At 48.5% G+C, this 19,160-nt stretch overlaps 1 protein-coding gene across 1 annotated transcript in view; it reads left to right on the forward strand.

Moving 5' to 3' along the window:
* The first annotated feature begins 13,926 nt into the window (after nt 1–13,926).
* Nucleotides 13,927–19,160, forward strand: part of ADI1 (acireductone dioxygenase 1) — a 28,464-nt gene continuing 23,230 nt past the window's right edge. Inside the window, exon 1 of the mRNA XM_033176667.1 lies at nt 13,927–14,282. Coding sequence (XP_033032558.1) covers nt 13,995–14,282 — 288 coding nt within the window. The 5' untranslated portion in view covers nt 13,927–13,994. The remainder of the gene's footprint in view (nt 14,283–19,160) is intronic.

Raw genomic sequence — 19,160 nt, forward strand, 5'->3', positions numbered from 1 at the left:
GCATCAAAGCTCTCCATTGCAAAACACACATACATTATTAGTCAGTCACCCTGCAACTCCTTTACGAGTCTCTACAAGGGCACATTAGCCTCGAACAGTCTCCAAAACACAGCTTTTGGGCTCTGCCTGGAGCTGAGCCCCAGAGACCCACCAAACCATCTCCCAAAGCCCCCATCTGAGCTGTTCTCCTCCTTCTTCTGCCTTGACCTCCAGCTCCCAGCAGCCCCAGGCCCTCATCCTGAAGATGCTTCATGGTCTGGGGCCAGCTGCTGAAATTGGGTGTGACCAGCACCCTTGGCCACACGAGGACGCACGTGCGTCAGCATGCCGTTGGCTGGCTGTTCCCCAATGTGTGCATCTTCAATGGCTGGCTGTCCTGCTTAGCTCCCTCCTGGGAGCCTTGAGCAGAATTACTCCTGGTTCGGAGGCTCAGGCCACCTCGGGCCCTGTGCAGCTGCCCGGAGGACCAAGGGATCAGCATTCCAAGGCGTATCTGCAAAAGACTGGACACTGTCTAATGTGCATTTGGGTGGCACTGGTGATGGCCCGGTGCTTCCACCCTGAGAAAACAACACACGTGTTTACAAAGGGATTCAATGACCTTTCTGCACATTGGTTTATTCTAGAATTGTAAATAACTTTATTCAATTTATAATTTTCTGAAACACTCTCGGGGCTTTCTTCTATTTCTTCATGTGCTAATTCATCGTTACTGTCAAATACATTTTTCTTTGCAAAACAAGCTCACTCATTTCTAGAGAGTCACAGAAGATTATATGACTTTCTAAAAGGACAGAAAATTGCAATATGAATTTCAGTTCTAATTTCTCACTTACCAGCCTCACACCCCCCTTCAGCAGACCCTGCCACCCTCCCATGTGCCTGAGGGCCTGCCTGCAGGGGTGAGTTTGTCACTTTCCATTGTGAGAAGTTTGCCTTTTGTTCTTTTTAGAGTCTACTGGGCAGGTATTGTATTGAGATTATTGGTAACAAGAGAATGAATCAAAACAGGAAAGAATGTGAAAGGTGACCTGGTTCCCTCCACAACATATCCTACAACGCAGCACCCTAAGCTTTTTCTAAAGGCTCTGGGAAAGATTCTTGGACCATTCAACCATAGCTCGTCGGCTGCCACATTGTCATGATTCAATGCGACACGTGTGAAGACATGGCAGTGTTGCTGACCCGCTCAGAAGGGCCTCTGCGAGGGGCTCATTAGTAGCAGTGACCTTGGTGGGATTCACCCGGCACCTCTCTGTGATGCCATGCAGTAGCTTGCAGTGGGAGTCCCTGCGTCCTCTTCCTGCCACCTCCCCTGTGCACTTGTCCTCCAAACCTAGCTGAAGACCTGCAGGAGGAGGACCTGCGATGCTCTCTTCTTGGGGGTGGGGGTGAGAAAACATTTCTTCTACAAGGAGATGGTAAAACACAACCAGTGATCATGGAACCTGCCCTGAGATTTGACCAAGATGGAGGGAAGGATCCGTATCTAGATGTCCTTGAGACCCCAGCAGAGGGATAGAGAGGAATTGCTGGGTTGTATCCCCCCGTTACGGTTACTGCACCATTGTGGAGCTCTTTTCGCCCTTCCTAAGGGCACCAGAGTGATTGTGTACGCTGGGGCCGATGGAATCCTAGATCTGCTGAAATACGCTACTCCATGCAAAGACAATGTCTTAGGCATGGGGAGCTAGAAAATCCTGCCCTCAGAAGAGTGTCCTGGAGTTTTGCAGGGACTCAAAGTAAAATGAACAGAGCTGCTGTATCCAAATTTCTGCAAATGCTGGAAGCACAGGGTGGCAGCACAGTTTTGGGGCACATTAAGTTTGTTCCAAGTTAATTTGCTTTTTAATGCAATTAAGGCTATTAGAAACTGTTCTTGTTTATGCGGAAAAGTCACTGTCTTTTGTAACAATACCTGCTCACTCTCCTACTATGTCTTAACACTTCTACAGTTAATTTCCTTGGGTTTGCCAGGTATGCAATCCCATTATCTGCTAATAATAATACTCTCATTCCTTCTTCCCCATCCTACTAATAATACTCTCATTCCTTCTTCCCTGTCCTACTAATAATAATACTCTCATTCCTTCTTCCCTGCATTACTAACAATACTTGCATTCCTTCTTCCCCATGCTACTACTACTAATACACTCATTCCTTCTTCCCTGTCCTGCTAATAATAACTCTCATTCCTTCTTCCCCGTCCTACTAATATTAATACTCTCATTCCTTCTTCCCCGTCCTGCTAATAATAATGATCTCATTCCTTGTTCCCCGTCCTGCTAGTAATAATACTCTCATTCCTTCTTCCCCATACTACTACTACTAATACTCTCATTTCTTCTTCCCCGTACTACTAATACTAATACTCTCATTCCAGCCGGGTGCGGTGGCTCACGCCTGTAATCCCAGCACTTTGGGAGGCTGAGGTGGGCGAATCACGAGGTCAGGAGATCGAGACCATCCTGGCTAACACCAACACGATGAAACGCTGTCTCTACTAAAAATACAAAAAATTAGCCGGGCATGGTGGCGGGCGCCTGTAGTCCCAGCTACTTGGGAGGCTGAGGCAGGAGAATGGCATGAACCTGGGAGGTGGAGCTTGCAGTGAGCTGAGATCGCGTCCCTGCACTCCAGCCTGGGCGACAGAGCCAGACTTCGTCTCACAAAAAAGAAAAAAAAAAAGAATAATAATAAATAATAATAATACTCTCTTTCCTTCTTCCCTGTACTACTACTACTAATACTCTCATTCCTTCTTCCCCGTACTGTGTCGCTTACACAGTCTCACGTCTCACGGCCTCGTCTAGCACTCCCTCAACATTTTCCGTTCAGGTGATCAATGGGTGGTGAGTGCCTCCAAGCTAAGCACCATCAGTTAGCTCTCTTTCTGGTCTTTAGGAAGAGGGATTCCTTACATTTCAGCAGAAAATGGTGCCTGCCTAAGCCCCGCAGTGGTCTGGGGGCATTTGCAGTGTGGACCACCCAGCCCAGTGGTGGCAGCAGGGCCGGGCCAGGGCATAGCGGTGGACTGACAGGGCTGGAGGGAGAGAGCGTGTGTCCGCTCTTGAGATCTCTGGGGTTATGTCGCAGGGCACCATACACAGAGGAGCGCGGGCAGGTGAGACAGGAGACAGAAGGCGGGGGCAGCGAAGGGCGATGCTTTGCCCTGGGTGATCCTGAGGCTGGCAGGGCAGCCAGTGCTGCCAGGCCCAGAGCTTTGCACCGTGTGAGGCACACGGAATGGGGGTGTTTTGAGCACATCACGAGAGACTGCTTCGGAGTTTCAAATGTCTTGAAATGTCTGTCAGATAGGGACATGCGGGTCCCACTGGAGATGTTAGTACATATTTCTTTCTTCCACAGTTTGCACAGTAACAGTCGTGGCAAACAACTAATTACATGAGGTGGGTTTTTGTTGGCCCAGGCTGGAGTGCAGTGGTACGAGCACGGTGCACTGCAGCCTTGACCTCCTGGGTGGGAGCAATCCTGCCACCTCTGCCTCCTGAGTGGCTGCGACCAGGGTTCAAGCTACATACCCAGCTTCTGCATTTTAAATTCAGAAAATTAGTTCCTTCAGGCTAAATTGAAGAAGATAACCCAAGTTCCGTGTGCATATGTGTTTTGTGGGATAGTCACTTGTTCCAGCACCATTCGTTGTTGAAGCTAACGTGATCTTAAAACTATGTAGTTTTGAATAAGTATTGATTCACAGGCAGGTGCAGAAAAAGTACAAGGACGTCCTGTGTCTCCTTCACACACTGTGTCTCCTTCACACACTGTGTCTCCTTCACACACTTTCCCCCGGGGCAATGTCTTGCACAACTATAAATAACGCATGTTTTACATTTTATCTTAAATAATAACAGTGGATAAAACATGAACAAGAATGTAATGTAAAGTCACAAATGGCAACAATCTAAAAAGCAACAATAGAAGTATTTACATAAACGACAGCTCCGTGTTGCAGTGGAGTCCTGCGGGTCATTAAGAAGTGATGTCCGTGTGTGGCCATGCGGCTCTTGGCTCTCAACGTGTTAGAAATCAACGTGCGGCGGGCGAGTTTCCCAGACAGGGCTGTTTAGAGCTGCACCCGGGAAGGTGGGCACGAGGGAGGTGGCACGGGGAGAGGGGCTCACCAGCCCCCCAGGGGCGTGCACTGCAGTCTCGAGGAGGGCGACGCGCAGAGTTCCCCAGTGTCGTGAATGTCCCTGCACGTGCGGGTAGAGTGCAAGGCATGCAGACGCGGGAAGGGACACGCTAGCACACGCGTGATGGTCAGGGAGCAGGACACAGGCCTCAGCGGGGATCTTAGTGTGATGCGAGGCCAGGGTCTAGGCGTCACTCTGCGGGCGGGCGCGTTTCTCAGTGTGACACACCCTGGAGGTGGCCCGTGAGGTGGAGCAGCCAGGCCGGGCTTCTACTCTGGCTTCGGGCTGCTGTGCCCAGCGCAGACAGCGTGTCTGGAGACGCGCGCATTCCGGGTCCTCCCCAGAGGCTCAGGATGAGGGCGGGATCCCCGCGGGCTGAGGAGCGCTCAGCCAGGAGCTCAGCCCAGGTTCCAGACTCCACCGCAGCCCACCAGCCTCCCGCGGCCTCGGCCCGCCAGCTCCCCGGACGCACACGGCTCCTCCAGCACCTGTGCAGACGCAAGCGCTCGCGCACACACACACACAACACACCATATACAACACACAACACACTACACACACAACACACCAGACAACACACACCATACACAACACACAACACACCACAAACACCACACAGCACACCACACAACACACCACACACCAGATAACATACACCATACACAACACACAACACACCACACACAGCAGATACCACACAGCACACACACTACACACAACACACCATACACCACACAACACACACACCACACCACACACCAGACAACACACAACACACCATACACAACACACCACACACAACACATACCACACAGCACACACAACACAACACACCATACACAACACACCACACACAACACATACCACACAGCACACCACACACACCACACCAGATAACATACACCATACACAACACACAACACACACAGCACATACCACACAGCACACCACACACCACACAACACACACAACACACCACACACCAGATAACATACACCATACACCACACACAACACACACAGCACATACCACACAGCACACACACTACACGCAACACCACACACCACACCACACCAGACACCACACACAACACACACAACACACACCAGACAACACACAACACACCATACACAACACACCACACACAACACATATCACACAGCACACACAACACAACACTCAATACACACCACACCACACACAACACATACTACACACAACATACCACACACCATAGACAACACACGCAAACACCATACCATATGCAACACACACAACACAAATAACACACCACACACCATAGACAACACACACAAACACAACACCATACACAACACACCATACACAACACACACCACACACAACACACCACACAGAGCACACAAAGCACAGCACACACACCATAGACAACACACACAACACATACCACACACACCACATACAACACACACTACACACCATACACACACATCACACACCACACATACAACACACCATACCATAAACACACAACATACCACACATACACCACACATCACACCATGCACTACAGATACCACATACGCACAGCACACCACACATATACAACACACTATACCACACACACCAAACACACAACGCACTATACACACACCACAGACACAGTACACCACACCCACATCACACACACCGCACACGCCATACACCACACATACCACACAACACATACAACGCACCATACCATACACACCCCACCATACACACACCACACACATTCAACACACAACATACTATACACATACCACGTACACCAGGCATTACACACACCACACACACCACAGTATACATACAACAGACACACCACACAACATACACCACACCATATGCACACACCACTCCCCTCATACACCACACCATACACACACCACACACCAACGACCCTTCCCCTTCCACACACACTCCCCTCGTACACCACACCATACACACACCACACACCAACGACCCTTCCCCTTCCACACACACTCCCCTCGTACACCACACCATACACACACCACACACCAACGACCCTTCCCCTTCCACACACACTCCCCTCGTACACCACACCATACACACACCATACACCAATGACCCCCTTCCGCACACACAGCACTGTGCTCCCACCCGATGCCTCGCTCTCTGCCCCACCCTGTGTGATTTTTCTCTTTTGGGGGGTGGTAGGGGTGGTGCCCTGCAGACTGGGGGAGAGTGCAGGCTGGCTGGGGGAGGGGTGCCTCTGAGCCCTGCGCCCTGCCTGTGTCCCAGGACGCCCAGCTCCCAAGTCAGGGTGTGTGGAGCCCACGCTGCTGGCCTGCTGGTGATGACTAGGCCAAGGAGCGTGGGGCCACCTCTTTGATTCCTGAAGCGACTCGAGTTATTCTGCCTTCGTGTGGAGCCACCTCTCTGATTCCTGAAGCGACTGCAGTTGTTTGCCCTTCTTGGGTTTCTGCTTCCCTGCCTTGGCCTCCCCAGCCCCCAACACTGGTGTTCACCGAAGAATGTTCTGTGGAGCATTTTCGGAGTCAGTACATGCCTCTCCCCAAAGAGCCAACAGTTGTGTTACCTGAAACAGTGTCTTCATCGCAAGCCTTCCTGCTGCCCAGAACAGAGCTAGGACGGGGTGTTCTCACATTTTTTTTTTAAACTTCAAAACCCTTTTTACTAATCATCTCACAACTTAGGTGACATGGGACACATTTTTGGAAACGTTTTGGAGACACTATGACCTTGAAGATGATGACAGATGCAGAATGAGATAGCCTGGAATAGACGTGTGGTTAGATTTCATCCTGGGGGCACCGAGGTCTGGCGTAGTTCACTGAAATGCTGTAAACCAGCCTGCACTTCCTCGCAGGAAAAAACCTCCATTTTACTTCAAAGATGTATGAAGACCAAGAGAAATGTTTTCCTTTTAATTCGTTTCAACTGCATTTTGCTGACTGTGGCCTCCAGGCGGCTGTGTCTTAATATGCTGCTGCTTTGTGAAGAAATCTATACCCACACTCCCTTTTTCAATTAAGAAAATTCACATGCACAGATGGGCTGCTTCTTGATTTACAGAGAACATAACTTTTTAATTTTTTTATTATTATTTTTTGAGATGGAGTCTTGGTCTGTCACCCAGGCTGGAGTGCAATGAAATGATCTCAGCTCACTGCAACCTCTGCCTACCGGGTTCAAGCAATTCTCTTGCCTCAGCCTCCCGAGTAGCTGGGATTATAGGCGTGTACCACCACGCCCAGCTAATTTTTGTATTTTTTGTAGAGACAGGGTTTCACCTTGTTGGCCAGGCTGGTCTCAAACTCCTGACCTCAGGTGATCCATCTGCCTCAGCCTCCTAACGTGTTGGGATTACAGGCGTGAGCCACGGCACCCGGCCTATAGATAACATAACTTGTTTAAAAATTGAGAATTTTCAAAAAATTTCAACTACACAAGAGAATGGTTTGATGACCATCCGAATACCTCTGTCACCTACCTTCAATAACGATCAACACTTGCTAACCTAATTTGGAATGGTATTCTGCAAGTGTTTGTTTTTTCATGTGCAGTACTAGGCATGACTCTGATACAGGAATCTGTTACAGTCTCCTGTCATTTTAGGTACCTTCTGTGAACCTGCCAGGCTTCCTTGACTTGTAGGGTCTGGGACAGTCTCACTGGTTGTCATTACACAGGTCTTATTGTTAACCCCAGGCTTATTTATAGAGAGACCCTTGCTTTCACTGCAAACATAGTCTGTTTTTAGCTGTTAGCTTTCAACTGCTCCTGAAACTATCTTTTTACCCAGATGCTCCTCCGCAGCTTCCAGCCAACCACCGTCTTCCGTTATTTATGATGCCCCTGGTCCCTTACTGTTTCCTCTATTTCCCAGCAAGCCCTTCAGGCTGTTCCATGTAGAAGACATTAAGTCAGTTTTGGCCCTCCCAGCAAGCGTGGTGTAGACCCAGCCTCCTCCACAGAATCGTGTCTGCCCTGGCGGCACTCAGACTGGGTTCAGCAGGGAACGGCCGGGAGGCTATGAGACCGGAAGGCATGGTGTTGAGAGCAGCTTTGCTCGTCTCTTTCTCTCGCAAGCTGTTGGAAACTCACCAGTAGGGCACCTCGGCAGCTGAGGATTTGTCATGGACATCTGGCCTGTTGGTCTGCCTCTCCAACACCCCTCTCCCTAACCGATCATGGGCTGAGGGGCTGCCAGGCAGAGCACCTCCCAGGCTGGGCACCCGGCCAGGCTCAGGGTAGTGGAGTCTGCACCTCAGGCTCCCACAGAGATCTAAAGGGCTGGGCAATCTGGAATCTCCCATGAGACTGGATATCCAATCATGACATAACAGAGCTCTTTTGCCTTGAATTGCAAGCAAGTGTAGTCTTAGGGCTGCTGGCAGCTGTTTCCTGACCTATGCAGAGAGCTCCTTTCTAGTAGCTGAGTATTCAGACAATGCACAGAGAAAAGAGGGTTGAGATATGGAGGAGAGAGAGAAAGAGAAAGGAGAGACAGAGGGAGGAAGAGAGAGACAGTAGGAGGGAGAAAAGGGAGGAGAGAGAGAAAGAGAGAAGGAGAGACAGAGGGAGGAAGAGAGAGAGATAGAAGGAGGGAGAAGGGGGAGAAAGAGAATGAGAGAGAGAGAGAGAGGGAGAGAAGAAAAGCTAAGTGAAGAGAGAGACACACACATACAGAGAAGATAGGCCAAGAGGCAGAGACGGAGCTGTGAACATGCTTTCAGCCCTGACTCCAGCCTTGCCCGAGGTGCGTTCTGCTCTAACCCTTCTCATTTATGTGATCCAACATATCTTTGTTTCCATTTGTTTGCTTAGGTAACTTGTTGGACTTCTTTCTTTTCTTTTCTTTTCTTTTTTTTTTTCATTTTTTGAGGTGGAGTCTCACTCTGCCGCCCAGGCTGGAGTGCAGTTGCGCAATCTCGGCTCACTGCAACCTTCACCTCCTGGGTTCAAGTGATTCTCCTGCCTCACCCTCCTGAATACCTGGAATTACAGGCGTGCACCACCATACCCAGGGTTTCACCATGTTGGTCAGGCTGGTCTTGAACTCCTGACCTTGTGATCCGCCCACCTCGCTCTCCCAAAGTGCTGGGATTACAGGCATGAGCCACTGCGCCCGGCCAACTTGTTGGATTTCTGTCACCTGCAACCTAAAGTACCCTCAACAAAAAAGATGAGAGCTGTGGTTCTTACAGTATGGGGATGTTTGAAGTCAAAACTATTTTTCTCACAATGCCAGGATGACATGTACCTTCTTCTCTGTGTTGAGCATTGCTCTCATGGGTGCAAAGTCAGTGACGAGTTCAGCAATCCGTGCCCAAGAGAGCCACACCATGGTACACACTGTACCAGCATTGTGTTTTTCACACACCCACACTGAAGCAACAGAAACAAAAATAAACCCCCGCTTCTCTTAAGAATGTCTTTAATGAAGCTGTAAAAATGACTGGTTTTATTAAATTTCAACCTTTGAGTAGACATTTTTTTAACATTCTCTGTGACAAATTGGGAAGTACACAGGAAGCATTTCTGCTGAATAGCTGAGTATGACCAGTTATCTGGAGGAAAATATTTTGGTTCTCCCAAGATCAAAGTTCCTCCCCTACAATGCAACCCACTGAGAATGCAGGTATCATCCCTCTTTAAGTCCCCTGGTAGGGACTGGTGTTCAGGAGCCTGTGCAAAAATGCAGACACTGTGGCCCCTGTTACCGCTGTTGCTCCTGAGTAATAGGCTGTGTTTTGTCTCTGAGTCGGTAATCTCATGTCTTCTGTTAACACCCATGAATCTGGGACAGGCTAATTTCTTAGCTTGCAAGGAGGGTACACATCTCAGACTCTTGGCAGTTCCTTTCAAAGGCCAGAAGTAAAGTACACTTGATCATCAGATAAAAATTAGCTATTATTAATAGTGCACAGCAGGCATTGGCAAACTCCAGGCTATGAGCCAGATTCAGTCTGCTGCCTGTTTTTCTATGTTCCATGAACTAAGAATGGTTTTGACGCTGTAATATGGTTGTTGTACAAGTACCTATATAACATCTTCAATGTTGACTCTTGGTCTACAAAACCTAAAGGATTTACTATCTGGCCTTTTCCAGAGAAAACTTGCTGCCCCTGTCTGTAGAGCCTTATCTGTGTTCCACATTCCAGCAGTTTGAATTTTCCTGGTCTTCTATGGCTCTGCTGTATCCCTGTATGGTTTGTTAACATGCCCCTGGGTTGGGAGCACATCACAAAGCCCAGACGGATAACAGTCTGTGCAGGTCTGTGGCGATGGCGACCATCTGTCTTTCAAAACATCTAAACAGATTCTTCCCAAGTGTCTTACATTGGGGTGATAAATTCTGGTCATGAAACATATTTTGGGGCTACTGCTGGCTATTCTTCTGGAAGAGATAGTTCAAGTTCCAAAGATTCCCCTTCAAAGGAGGAATCCCCTGGGCCAGCAATGTCTGTATGTAGTAATGAGTGCTGTTCCCATCTGATTCTGCCACTTGAACCCCTGCCAGCAGCAAGTGCTGGGCTGCCTTGGAGATTCCTCAGAGCCTGTCGATCATCTTGCTTTTCTAAAGTATGTTTTTTATGGCATAAAACTGTTTCCCCCATACCTAATAGGAAAAAAGGAACATCAACTGAAGACAGAGGCTGACAAACGGTAGATACACAATGGTGTGGGGCTGCTGCAGCCTGGGGGTGGCAGGGGAACTGGAAGGACTCTTCCAATTTCAAGATGAAGTTTATTCTACAATGGGATGAAACCTGTATCATTACTTCTTGTACTCGACTTTAGCAGTTATGTGTACAGACTGTTGGACTGGGCTCTCTGAGCTCAAATACCAGCTTTGCTACTTCTGGTTGTGTGACCATAAGTTACTTAACCTGTTTGTGTCCTAGTTGTCTCATTTGTTTTTAAATGATATGGGGTCTTGCTACATTGCCCAGACTGGTCTCGGACTCCTGGGCTCAAGCAGTCCTCCTGCCTCAGCCCATGTCTCATTTTAAAATGTGAATAGTAAGTCATACCAACTTCATAGTGTAATCATGAGAAGTAAAAAGAATAATATGCATAAAATCTTTACAATGTTACCCAGCACACACTGCTATTATTATTGTCACAATTACTATTTTCTTTTTGTTTTAATACAAATTTATTTTTAGAGATAGGGTCTTGCTGTGTTGCCCAGGCTGGTCTGGAACTCCTGGCCTCAAGTGGCATGAGCCACTGCACCCAGCTTACTATTACTATTTTCTAGGGAATGAGAAGCATGAGATAGGAGTGCAATTACAGTAAGGTAGTAAAGACTATTTGGAGTGTTCCTCATCCTATCCCTTCATTTTCATTCAGTAAACTTTTTAAAAAATTGTCTACTATGTACCAAGCACTGAAGGACTAATAAGACACATTCTCTGACCTCAAGGTATATATGGCACTCAACAATGCAGACAAATCCATTCATTCAGCAAGTACCAAACAACACATGGGGTGGTCAGTCCTATGGTGAAAACACATTAAGTCAACATGTCCTGACAAACTCTAACCTAGCACTATGAAAGTGTTTAAAAAGGAGAGCTCATCTGGTTGTCTAGGGAGTGGTGAGAGAAGGCTTCTCTAAGAAAGGGATATTTAAGCTGAAATTAGAATTTTGTACAGGAGAAAAGTACTTGGAGGAAGGAAGAGCGTTTTCGGTGGAAAAAGTGCATGGGTGAAGGGCCCAAAGGAAGGAGGAGCATAGGACTCGAATACTCTGAAAGGCCAAAGTAGCTGGAGGGCAGAGAACAAGACAGGAGGGCCATGGGCTGGGAGGTGACTGGTCAGGCCAAGGCTACAGAAAGAAGGGTTGAAGCAGAAAGGGGCTTGACTGGATTCCATGTTTTTGTTTGTTTGTTTTTGGTTTTTTTGAGACAGAGTCTTGCTCTCTCACCCAGGCTGGAGTGCAGTGGTACAATCTCAACTCACTGCAACTTCAGACTCCCAGGCTCAAGCAATCCTCCTTTCTCAGCCTGCAGAGTAGCTGGAACTAGAGGTGCAAACCACCACGGCCAGCTAATTTTTGCATTTTTAGTAGAGACGGGGTTTCACCATGTTGCCTCGGTTGGTCACGCGATCTACCCTCTTTGGGCTCCCAAAGCGCTGGAATTACAGGCGTGAGCCACTGTGCCTGGCATCTGGCTCCTATTTTTAAAAGGTCACTCTCGGTGCTGTGCATAGAATGGATTGCACTGGGGCAAAAATGGAAGCGGTGGAGGCGGGGGCGGGGGGCAATTTCAGTAGTCAATTCCATCAGGCAAGAAAAGATGGCGGAAAGAGTTGGGCTGGAGAGAAGTGAACAGATTTGCAGTGTATTTCGAATCTCAAAGCAACATCACTTGCTGATAGATTGGATTGGATCTTGAGGGTGAGGGAAAGCGAAACTGAGAGTACACCTAGTTCTTTTATTAAGCCACCGGGCAGTCAGTGCTGCCGTTCACTGAGACGGGAAAGGCTAGGGAGAAGCATGTTTGGGGGTGTGTGTGGGGAATCAGTTGTATTGGCCATGTTAGGTTTGACATACTTATCAGCCATGTATGTGACACTACCAACTGGATACTCAAGCCTGAGGTTCTGGAATGAGGTCCAGGATGGAGATGTGGCTGTAGGAGCCGGCAGCACAACATGGAAAGTCGCCTGGAGCGAGTGGATAGGAACAGGAAGTGGAGAGTCGGGAATGCTCCACCAACCAGTGGTTAGAGGAGCAGGAGCTACGAGGGGCCTGAGAGGGAGCAGCCAGGATGCCCTCATGAAGAAAAATGAGAACATGTTTCAAGAAGGGCATGGGCAACTGTGATGAAAGTTGCTGGTAGGAACAGAAGTGCCATGATTGGATCTGGCAATATGGCAGTCATTAGCAGTTCTCCAGTGGTGAGAAGAGAAGCCTTATTGCGGTGGGTTAAGGAGAAAATGCGAGGTGCGAGATTGCCATTCGACTCTTGCATGAAGCTTTGTCATGAGTGCCGCAGAAAAATGGGCAATGACGTCTAAGATGCGGTCTTGAAGGATGAGTAGAAGCTGGTCACATGAAGAGGTGGAGAGGTAGGCTCTCTAATGAGGATGTATTTGCAAAGTCATTAGAGCAAGGGAATAGAAATGAAAGAAGTGTGTATTTTCCGTGCAATATTTCTGGAAGTTCAAGAGTCAATTGCATGCTTTGGGGTTGTGCTCTTAAGCAGTCTCATTTAAATCCTGTATGCTTTATTGTTATTTGTTAAAGACACTGAGGGAATGGCTGAGATAATGTGATCTTTTTGAGTTGGTTGGCTTGAAAAGACATCTAGGATGGTCAAGCGGCTGGACTTTATTAGCTACACTGAAAAATTCAGAATGGGATAGGGGAAGCTTGTTTTTATTCAAAGAGTAGCACATTACAGTGTATGGGTAAGGGAGAAACGATGAAAAGAGGAAACAAGATGAGGTTTAAAAAGTACAGGATAGCATTGCAGAATGCCGATACTGCAAAAGTCTGGAGAACGGGGAGGTGGAGGACAATGTCTCACCCCATACCTGAGATCCCAGCTGTCAAGTCTCAACTGTACCCATATGGGTTGCATGAGCTTAACAAAATCCTTATTATTATTTGCGTTTGCTTTCCTTGCTCTAAACACGTTTAACATCGTTTGCCTCACAAGATTGTTCTGAAGGTGCAGGAAGACGGCATCGGCATACACAAGGCACGTGCGGTGCCTACGGTGAGCTTCACCCAGCCCCCGGCGCGTCTGCAGAACTGCTGACCCCGGGCCGCGGGCCTCAGGCAGGTCCGAGGGTGCCCAGGGCAGGACCGGAGCTTGAATGCCTTTGCCTCCGAAAAGCGGAGCCGTGGGGCCTGCCCCGCGCCAGTCCTGCCTCCGCCCCGCCGCCCAATCCCGGCTTCTCGGCGCGTCTACGTCTCCCTATAAAAGAAAGCGCGGCCGCCGAGCGCGGCCCTACGGTTCGAACACAGCCCTCGCTCTGTGCGTCATGGTGCTGGCCTGGTACATGGACGACGCCCCGGGCGACCCGCAGCAACCCCACCGCCCCGACCCCGACCGCCCGGTGGGCCTGGAACAGCTCCGGCGGCTGGGGGTGCTCTACTGGAAGGTACGCGGCCCGAAAGCTCGCAGAGCGTGCGGGCGACGCCGACCCCCGAGCGATGCGCACAGCCCAACCTCCTCCGGGTGCCAGGTAGCGGCCCGGGAGCCGCGGTATGCTGCGCATGCTCAGCAGCGGGGAAGGGGGGTCCGTGGCCGCTCCGGGGGCCTGGGGCGGGCTGCTCTCGCTCTGCAGTGCGGCTGGGTGGTCAGGGCCTCCTGCGCCGCGCCTGCGTGTGCTGCGCATGCTCAGCAGCGGCATTGCGAGATCGGCGGTCAGCTCCCAGCGCCTAGGGTGTGCGGCGCATGCTCAACAGCGGAGTTTAAGGGGTCGACGGTCGGCTTCCGGCGCCTGGGGTGTGCTGCGCATGCTCAGCAGCGGGGCTAGTGGGGGTCGGCGGTAAGTTTCTGTGGCCTGGGGTGTGCTGCGCATGCTCAGCAGCAGAGTTGGCGAGTGAGGGCGCTCGCGCCCGGGACTCGCTGCGCACGCGTAGCCCCGGGATTGGCAGCGGCCTAGAGGGTCGGCCGACTGGGCTGCGAGATTTGCCGGTGGCAGGCTGCGAGCTCGTGGGATGCTTGGCCTTGTCCGACGCCCAGCGCCCGCCTGGCTGCCCCCGGTCAAAGGCCCAGGGGTTTCTCTTATATCGGAGGAAGGGGGATTCCGCATGGAAGTGTCCTGGGGGAGGGACCAGGCACCTCCGGATCCAGGCGGGGTCCTGCTGCGGTCTGTCGCGGGTCCTGGGGAGCCGCTCTCGGTGGTGGGGTGGGGGCGTCTCCAGCAGGCGGTGGAGCTGGCTTGGGTACCGGCCGGACCCGGTGTCAGCCCTGCCTCTGTAACGCTAGCTTTGCAAGGCGCTGCAAGGCTTTGCACAGATGTCCCATTGCTTGCACAGCACCAGTCCTGATACGCTCACCTTGTTTATTTGCAAGTGGTTTTGCGGTAACAAAGGTTTACTGCAGAGGCGAGGGCCAGGGGAGGCCTCAGGGATAGGCTGAGGGGTCGCTGGATCTAATGTACATTCTTGTGATTTAAATAAAATACACAAGATTACCCGGGACCATTGATTGATTTTACAATCAGTTTGTACAGTTAACACAATTATCACACTTTTTCCCTTGGGGAAGGATTATAGAATAGAATATTCCAGCGTAATATATTTGGAGATCATATTGTTGTATCCCAAATAACAGAAGAGGGAAGTGACAGTTGGCATACCAGTGCCAAACAGGGCATGCGTGTTAATGTTTACATAGTATTTGCCCTTTCCTAGGAAAAGATGTACAGTCTACCTTGCTGGAGGGTACTATCTTCAAAGCAATCTAGTGGTTTATAGTTTTCCATTAATAAGAGGAGAATACATTTTGGCGTATAATATCTAATTTTTCCACAATCCAGACAACCAGAGGGTTCACATTAATACACCTGGGGAGTTTCATTGTGCGTTTGAGGGTTTTAAGAACAAGAATGAGATCACAGGTTAACTTCTAAATGTATTCAAAGAATAAAAAAAGATTTCATCGTCATCTTTTAGATTATTACATGGGCTCAAACAGTTTTTCCTACTGTCTAGTTCTGCTCTGAGTCAAAGGGCTATCAAAATTAAATCATGTTTACTCTGTGGTTTTAATGTCCTGTGTATTTTTATATTCTTTCTTTTTTTTTTTTCTTTTGAGACAGAGTTTCGCTCTTTTTGCCCACGCTGGAGTACAATGGCGTGATCTTGGCTCACTGCAACCTCCTCTTCCTGGTTTCAAGCCATTCTCATGTCTCAGCCTCCCGAGTGGCTGGGATTACAAGGCGCATGCCACCATGCCCGGCTAATTTTGTGTCTTTAGTAGAGACAGGGTTTCTCCATGTTGGTCAGGCTGGTCTTGAACTCCTGGCCTCAGGTGATCTGACGTCCTTGGCCTTCCGAAGTGCTGGGATTACAGACGTGAGCCACCGCACCTGGCCTGTGTGCTTTCTTAATATCCATTCTGGATCAGTGATGTCCGAAGACAAAATTACAACAAATTTAGTTAAAGATCTAATTGACTTTTATTCTTGATTCGTGAATAGGGCAGCCCCCATTCTGCAAAATAGAATAAGAGCTCCACAGGGTAATAGCACAACAGTGGGTTTTGTATGGTGGCAACAAAGAAACAGAACAATAGGGAAAACAGCTGATTGGTTAACATCAAGTTACATGAGGTTCCTTTTTTCTAAGCGTTAAAGCAGAAGCGACTTCCTTATTCTGACTCAGCAAGATGGGAATCTTCTGATCTCAGGAAAAGCTGGTCTGAGATCCACCTGCTTCTTCAAAGTTTTAGTTTGATCATGTGGCATATGGCATGAGTGGCTCCATGTTGGTTTGGTCTCCTCATGGGGCCTAGTGCAGTGGCTTAGTCCAAAACAATGACCTCTGCTGGGTCAGGCATGGTGGCTTCTGTCATCCCAGTACTTTGGGAGGCTGAGGCGGGCAGATTGCCTGAAGCCAGAAGTTTGAGACCTCATCTCTAAAAACACCCAAAAAACAAAAAACCATACACACCCCATATAAACATTATATCTATATAACATCTCCCATAATTTTTGTTTAACAGAGGTAACACATATGGACATGTTTGTGTATCTGTTATTAATCTGTTATTCGTGACACAGAGTTCTAAAAAGCCTTTTTGCATACATACAAACAATTGGAAGATTATTTTAGCTTGAATAAACTAAATCCCTTTAGAATAAACTAAATACCTGCTGCTATAACAAAATGACAAAAGTAGCTTAAACTGGGCAATTTATAAACAACAGCAATTTATGTCTTATAGTTTTAGAGGCTGAGAAGTCCATGATTAAGGTGCCAGCAGATTCAGTGTCTGATGATGATCCTGTCCTCATAGAGAGTCATTTCCTTGCTCTGTCCTCATGTGGTGGAGGGAGCAAACTGCTCCCTTACCTTTCTCCCTCCCTCTCTTTTTTTTTTCTTTTTCTTTTTCTTTTTTTTTTTTGAGATCGAGCCTCACTTTGTCACCCAGGCTAGTGGCACAATCTTGGCTCACTGTAACCTCCTCCTCCTGGGTTCAAGTGATTCTCCTGCCTCAGCCTCTTGAGTAGCTGGGATCACAGGCGTGTACCACCATGCCTGGCTAATTTTTGTATTTTTAGTAGAGATGGGGTTTCACCATGTTAGGGTGGTCTTGAACCCCTGACCTCAGGTGATCTGCCCGCCTTGGCTTCCCAAAGTGCTGGGATTATAGGTGTGAGCCACAGAGCCCAGCTCCATCTCTCTTATAAGGCCACTAATCCTATAAATGAGGGCTTGACTTAATCACATCCTAAAGGTCCCACCCCTTAATACTATCACATTTGTGTTAAGTTTCCACATAAGAATTTGGGGTGGACACATTCAGACCATAGCAAATAGTACCGTGCATATCATGCAGTGGATGTGCTAAGTTTTAGAGTCATCTTAGTAGAAAATAACATATCGATGACTAGTACTTTAATACATTCTAGAGTATTGGGGGAACCCACCTGCAATATTTCAAGATAGGTTCTATTTTCCATAAGTGTCAGCCAGTTGAGAAATAAAGAGAGGAATTTTACAGCTGGGCCACCGAGGATGACATCACATATCGGTAGGACCGTGATGCCCACCTGAGTCTCAGACCAGCAAGTTTTTATTATGGGTTTCAAAAGTGGAGGGGGTGTAAGAACAGGGAGTAGGTACAAATATCACGTGCTTCAAAGGGCAAAAAGCAGAACTGCTAATAAGAGTTTAATGAAGATCACATGCTTCTGAGGGAACAGGACAAAGGGCAAAAGCAGAACTACTGATAAGGGTCCAACAAAGATCACAAGGCAAAGGGCAAAAGCAGAAATACTTTTTTTTTGGAGATGGAGTTTCACTCTTTGTTGCCCAGGCTGGAGTACAGTGGTGCGATCTCGGCTCACTGCAACCTCTGCCTCCTGGGTTCAAGTGATTCTCCTGTCTCAGCCTCCCGAGTAGCTGGGATTACAGGCACCCGCTACCACGCCTGGCTAATTTTTGCATTTTTAGTAGAGACGGGGTTTCACCATGTTGGCCAGGCTGGTCTTGAACTCCTGACCTCAGGTGATCCACCCACCTCGGCCTCCCAAAGTGCTGAGACTACAAGCATGAGCCACCACGCCCGACCTAAAGGCAGAACTACTGATAAGGGTCCAACAAAGATCACAAGGCAAAGGGCAAAAACAGATCCACTGATGAGAGTCTATGTTCAGCGGTGCACGTATTGTCTTGATAAACATCTTAACAGAAAACGGTTCGAGAGCAGAGAACCAGTCTGACCATAGATTTACCAGGGCAGAGTTTTTCCGCACCCTAATAAGCCTGAGAGTACTGCAGGAGACCAGGGCATAGCTCAGTCCTTACCTCAACTGCATCAGACAGACATTCCCAGAGCGGCCATTTATAGACCTCCTCCCAGGAATGCATTCCTTCCCCAGGGTGTTAATATTAATATTTCTTGCTAGGAAGAGAATTTAGTGATGTCCTCCTTACTTGCACATCCGTTTATAGGCTATCTGCAAGGAGAAAAATACGACTCTTTTTGCCCGACCCCACAGACAGTCAGACCTTATGATTGTCTTCTCTTGTTCCCTAAAAATTGCTGTTATTCTGTTCTTTTTCAGGATACACTGATTTCATATTGTTCAAACACACATGTTTTACAATCAGTTTGTACAGTTAACACAATTATCATAGTGGTCCTGAGGTGACGTACATCCTCAGCTTATGAAGATCCAGAATTAGATTAAGAGATTAAAGACAGGCATAAGAAATTATAAAAGTATTACTTGAGAACTGATAAATGTCCATGAAATCTTCACAATTTATGTTTCTCTGCCGCGGCTCCAGCTGGTCCCTCC

The sequence above is a fragment of the Trachypithecus francoisi genome, unplaced genomic scaffold (assembly GCF_009764315.1).
Source record: "Trachypithecus francoisi isolate TF-2019V2 unplaced genomic scaffold, Tfra_2.0 Lachesis_group17, whole genome shotgun sequence".
Classification (NCBI taxonomy): domain Eukaryota; kingdom Metazoa; phylum Chordata; class Mammalia; order Primates; family Cercopithecidae; genus Trachypithecus; species Trachypithecus francoisi.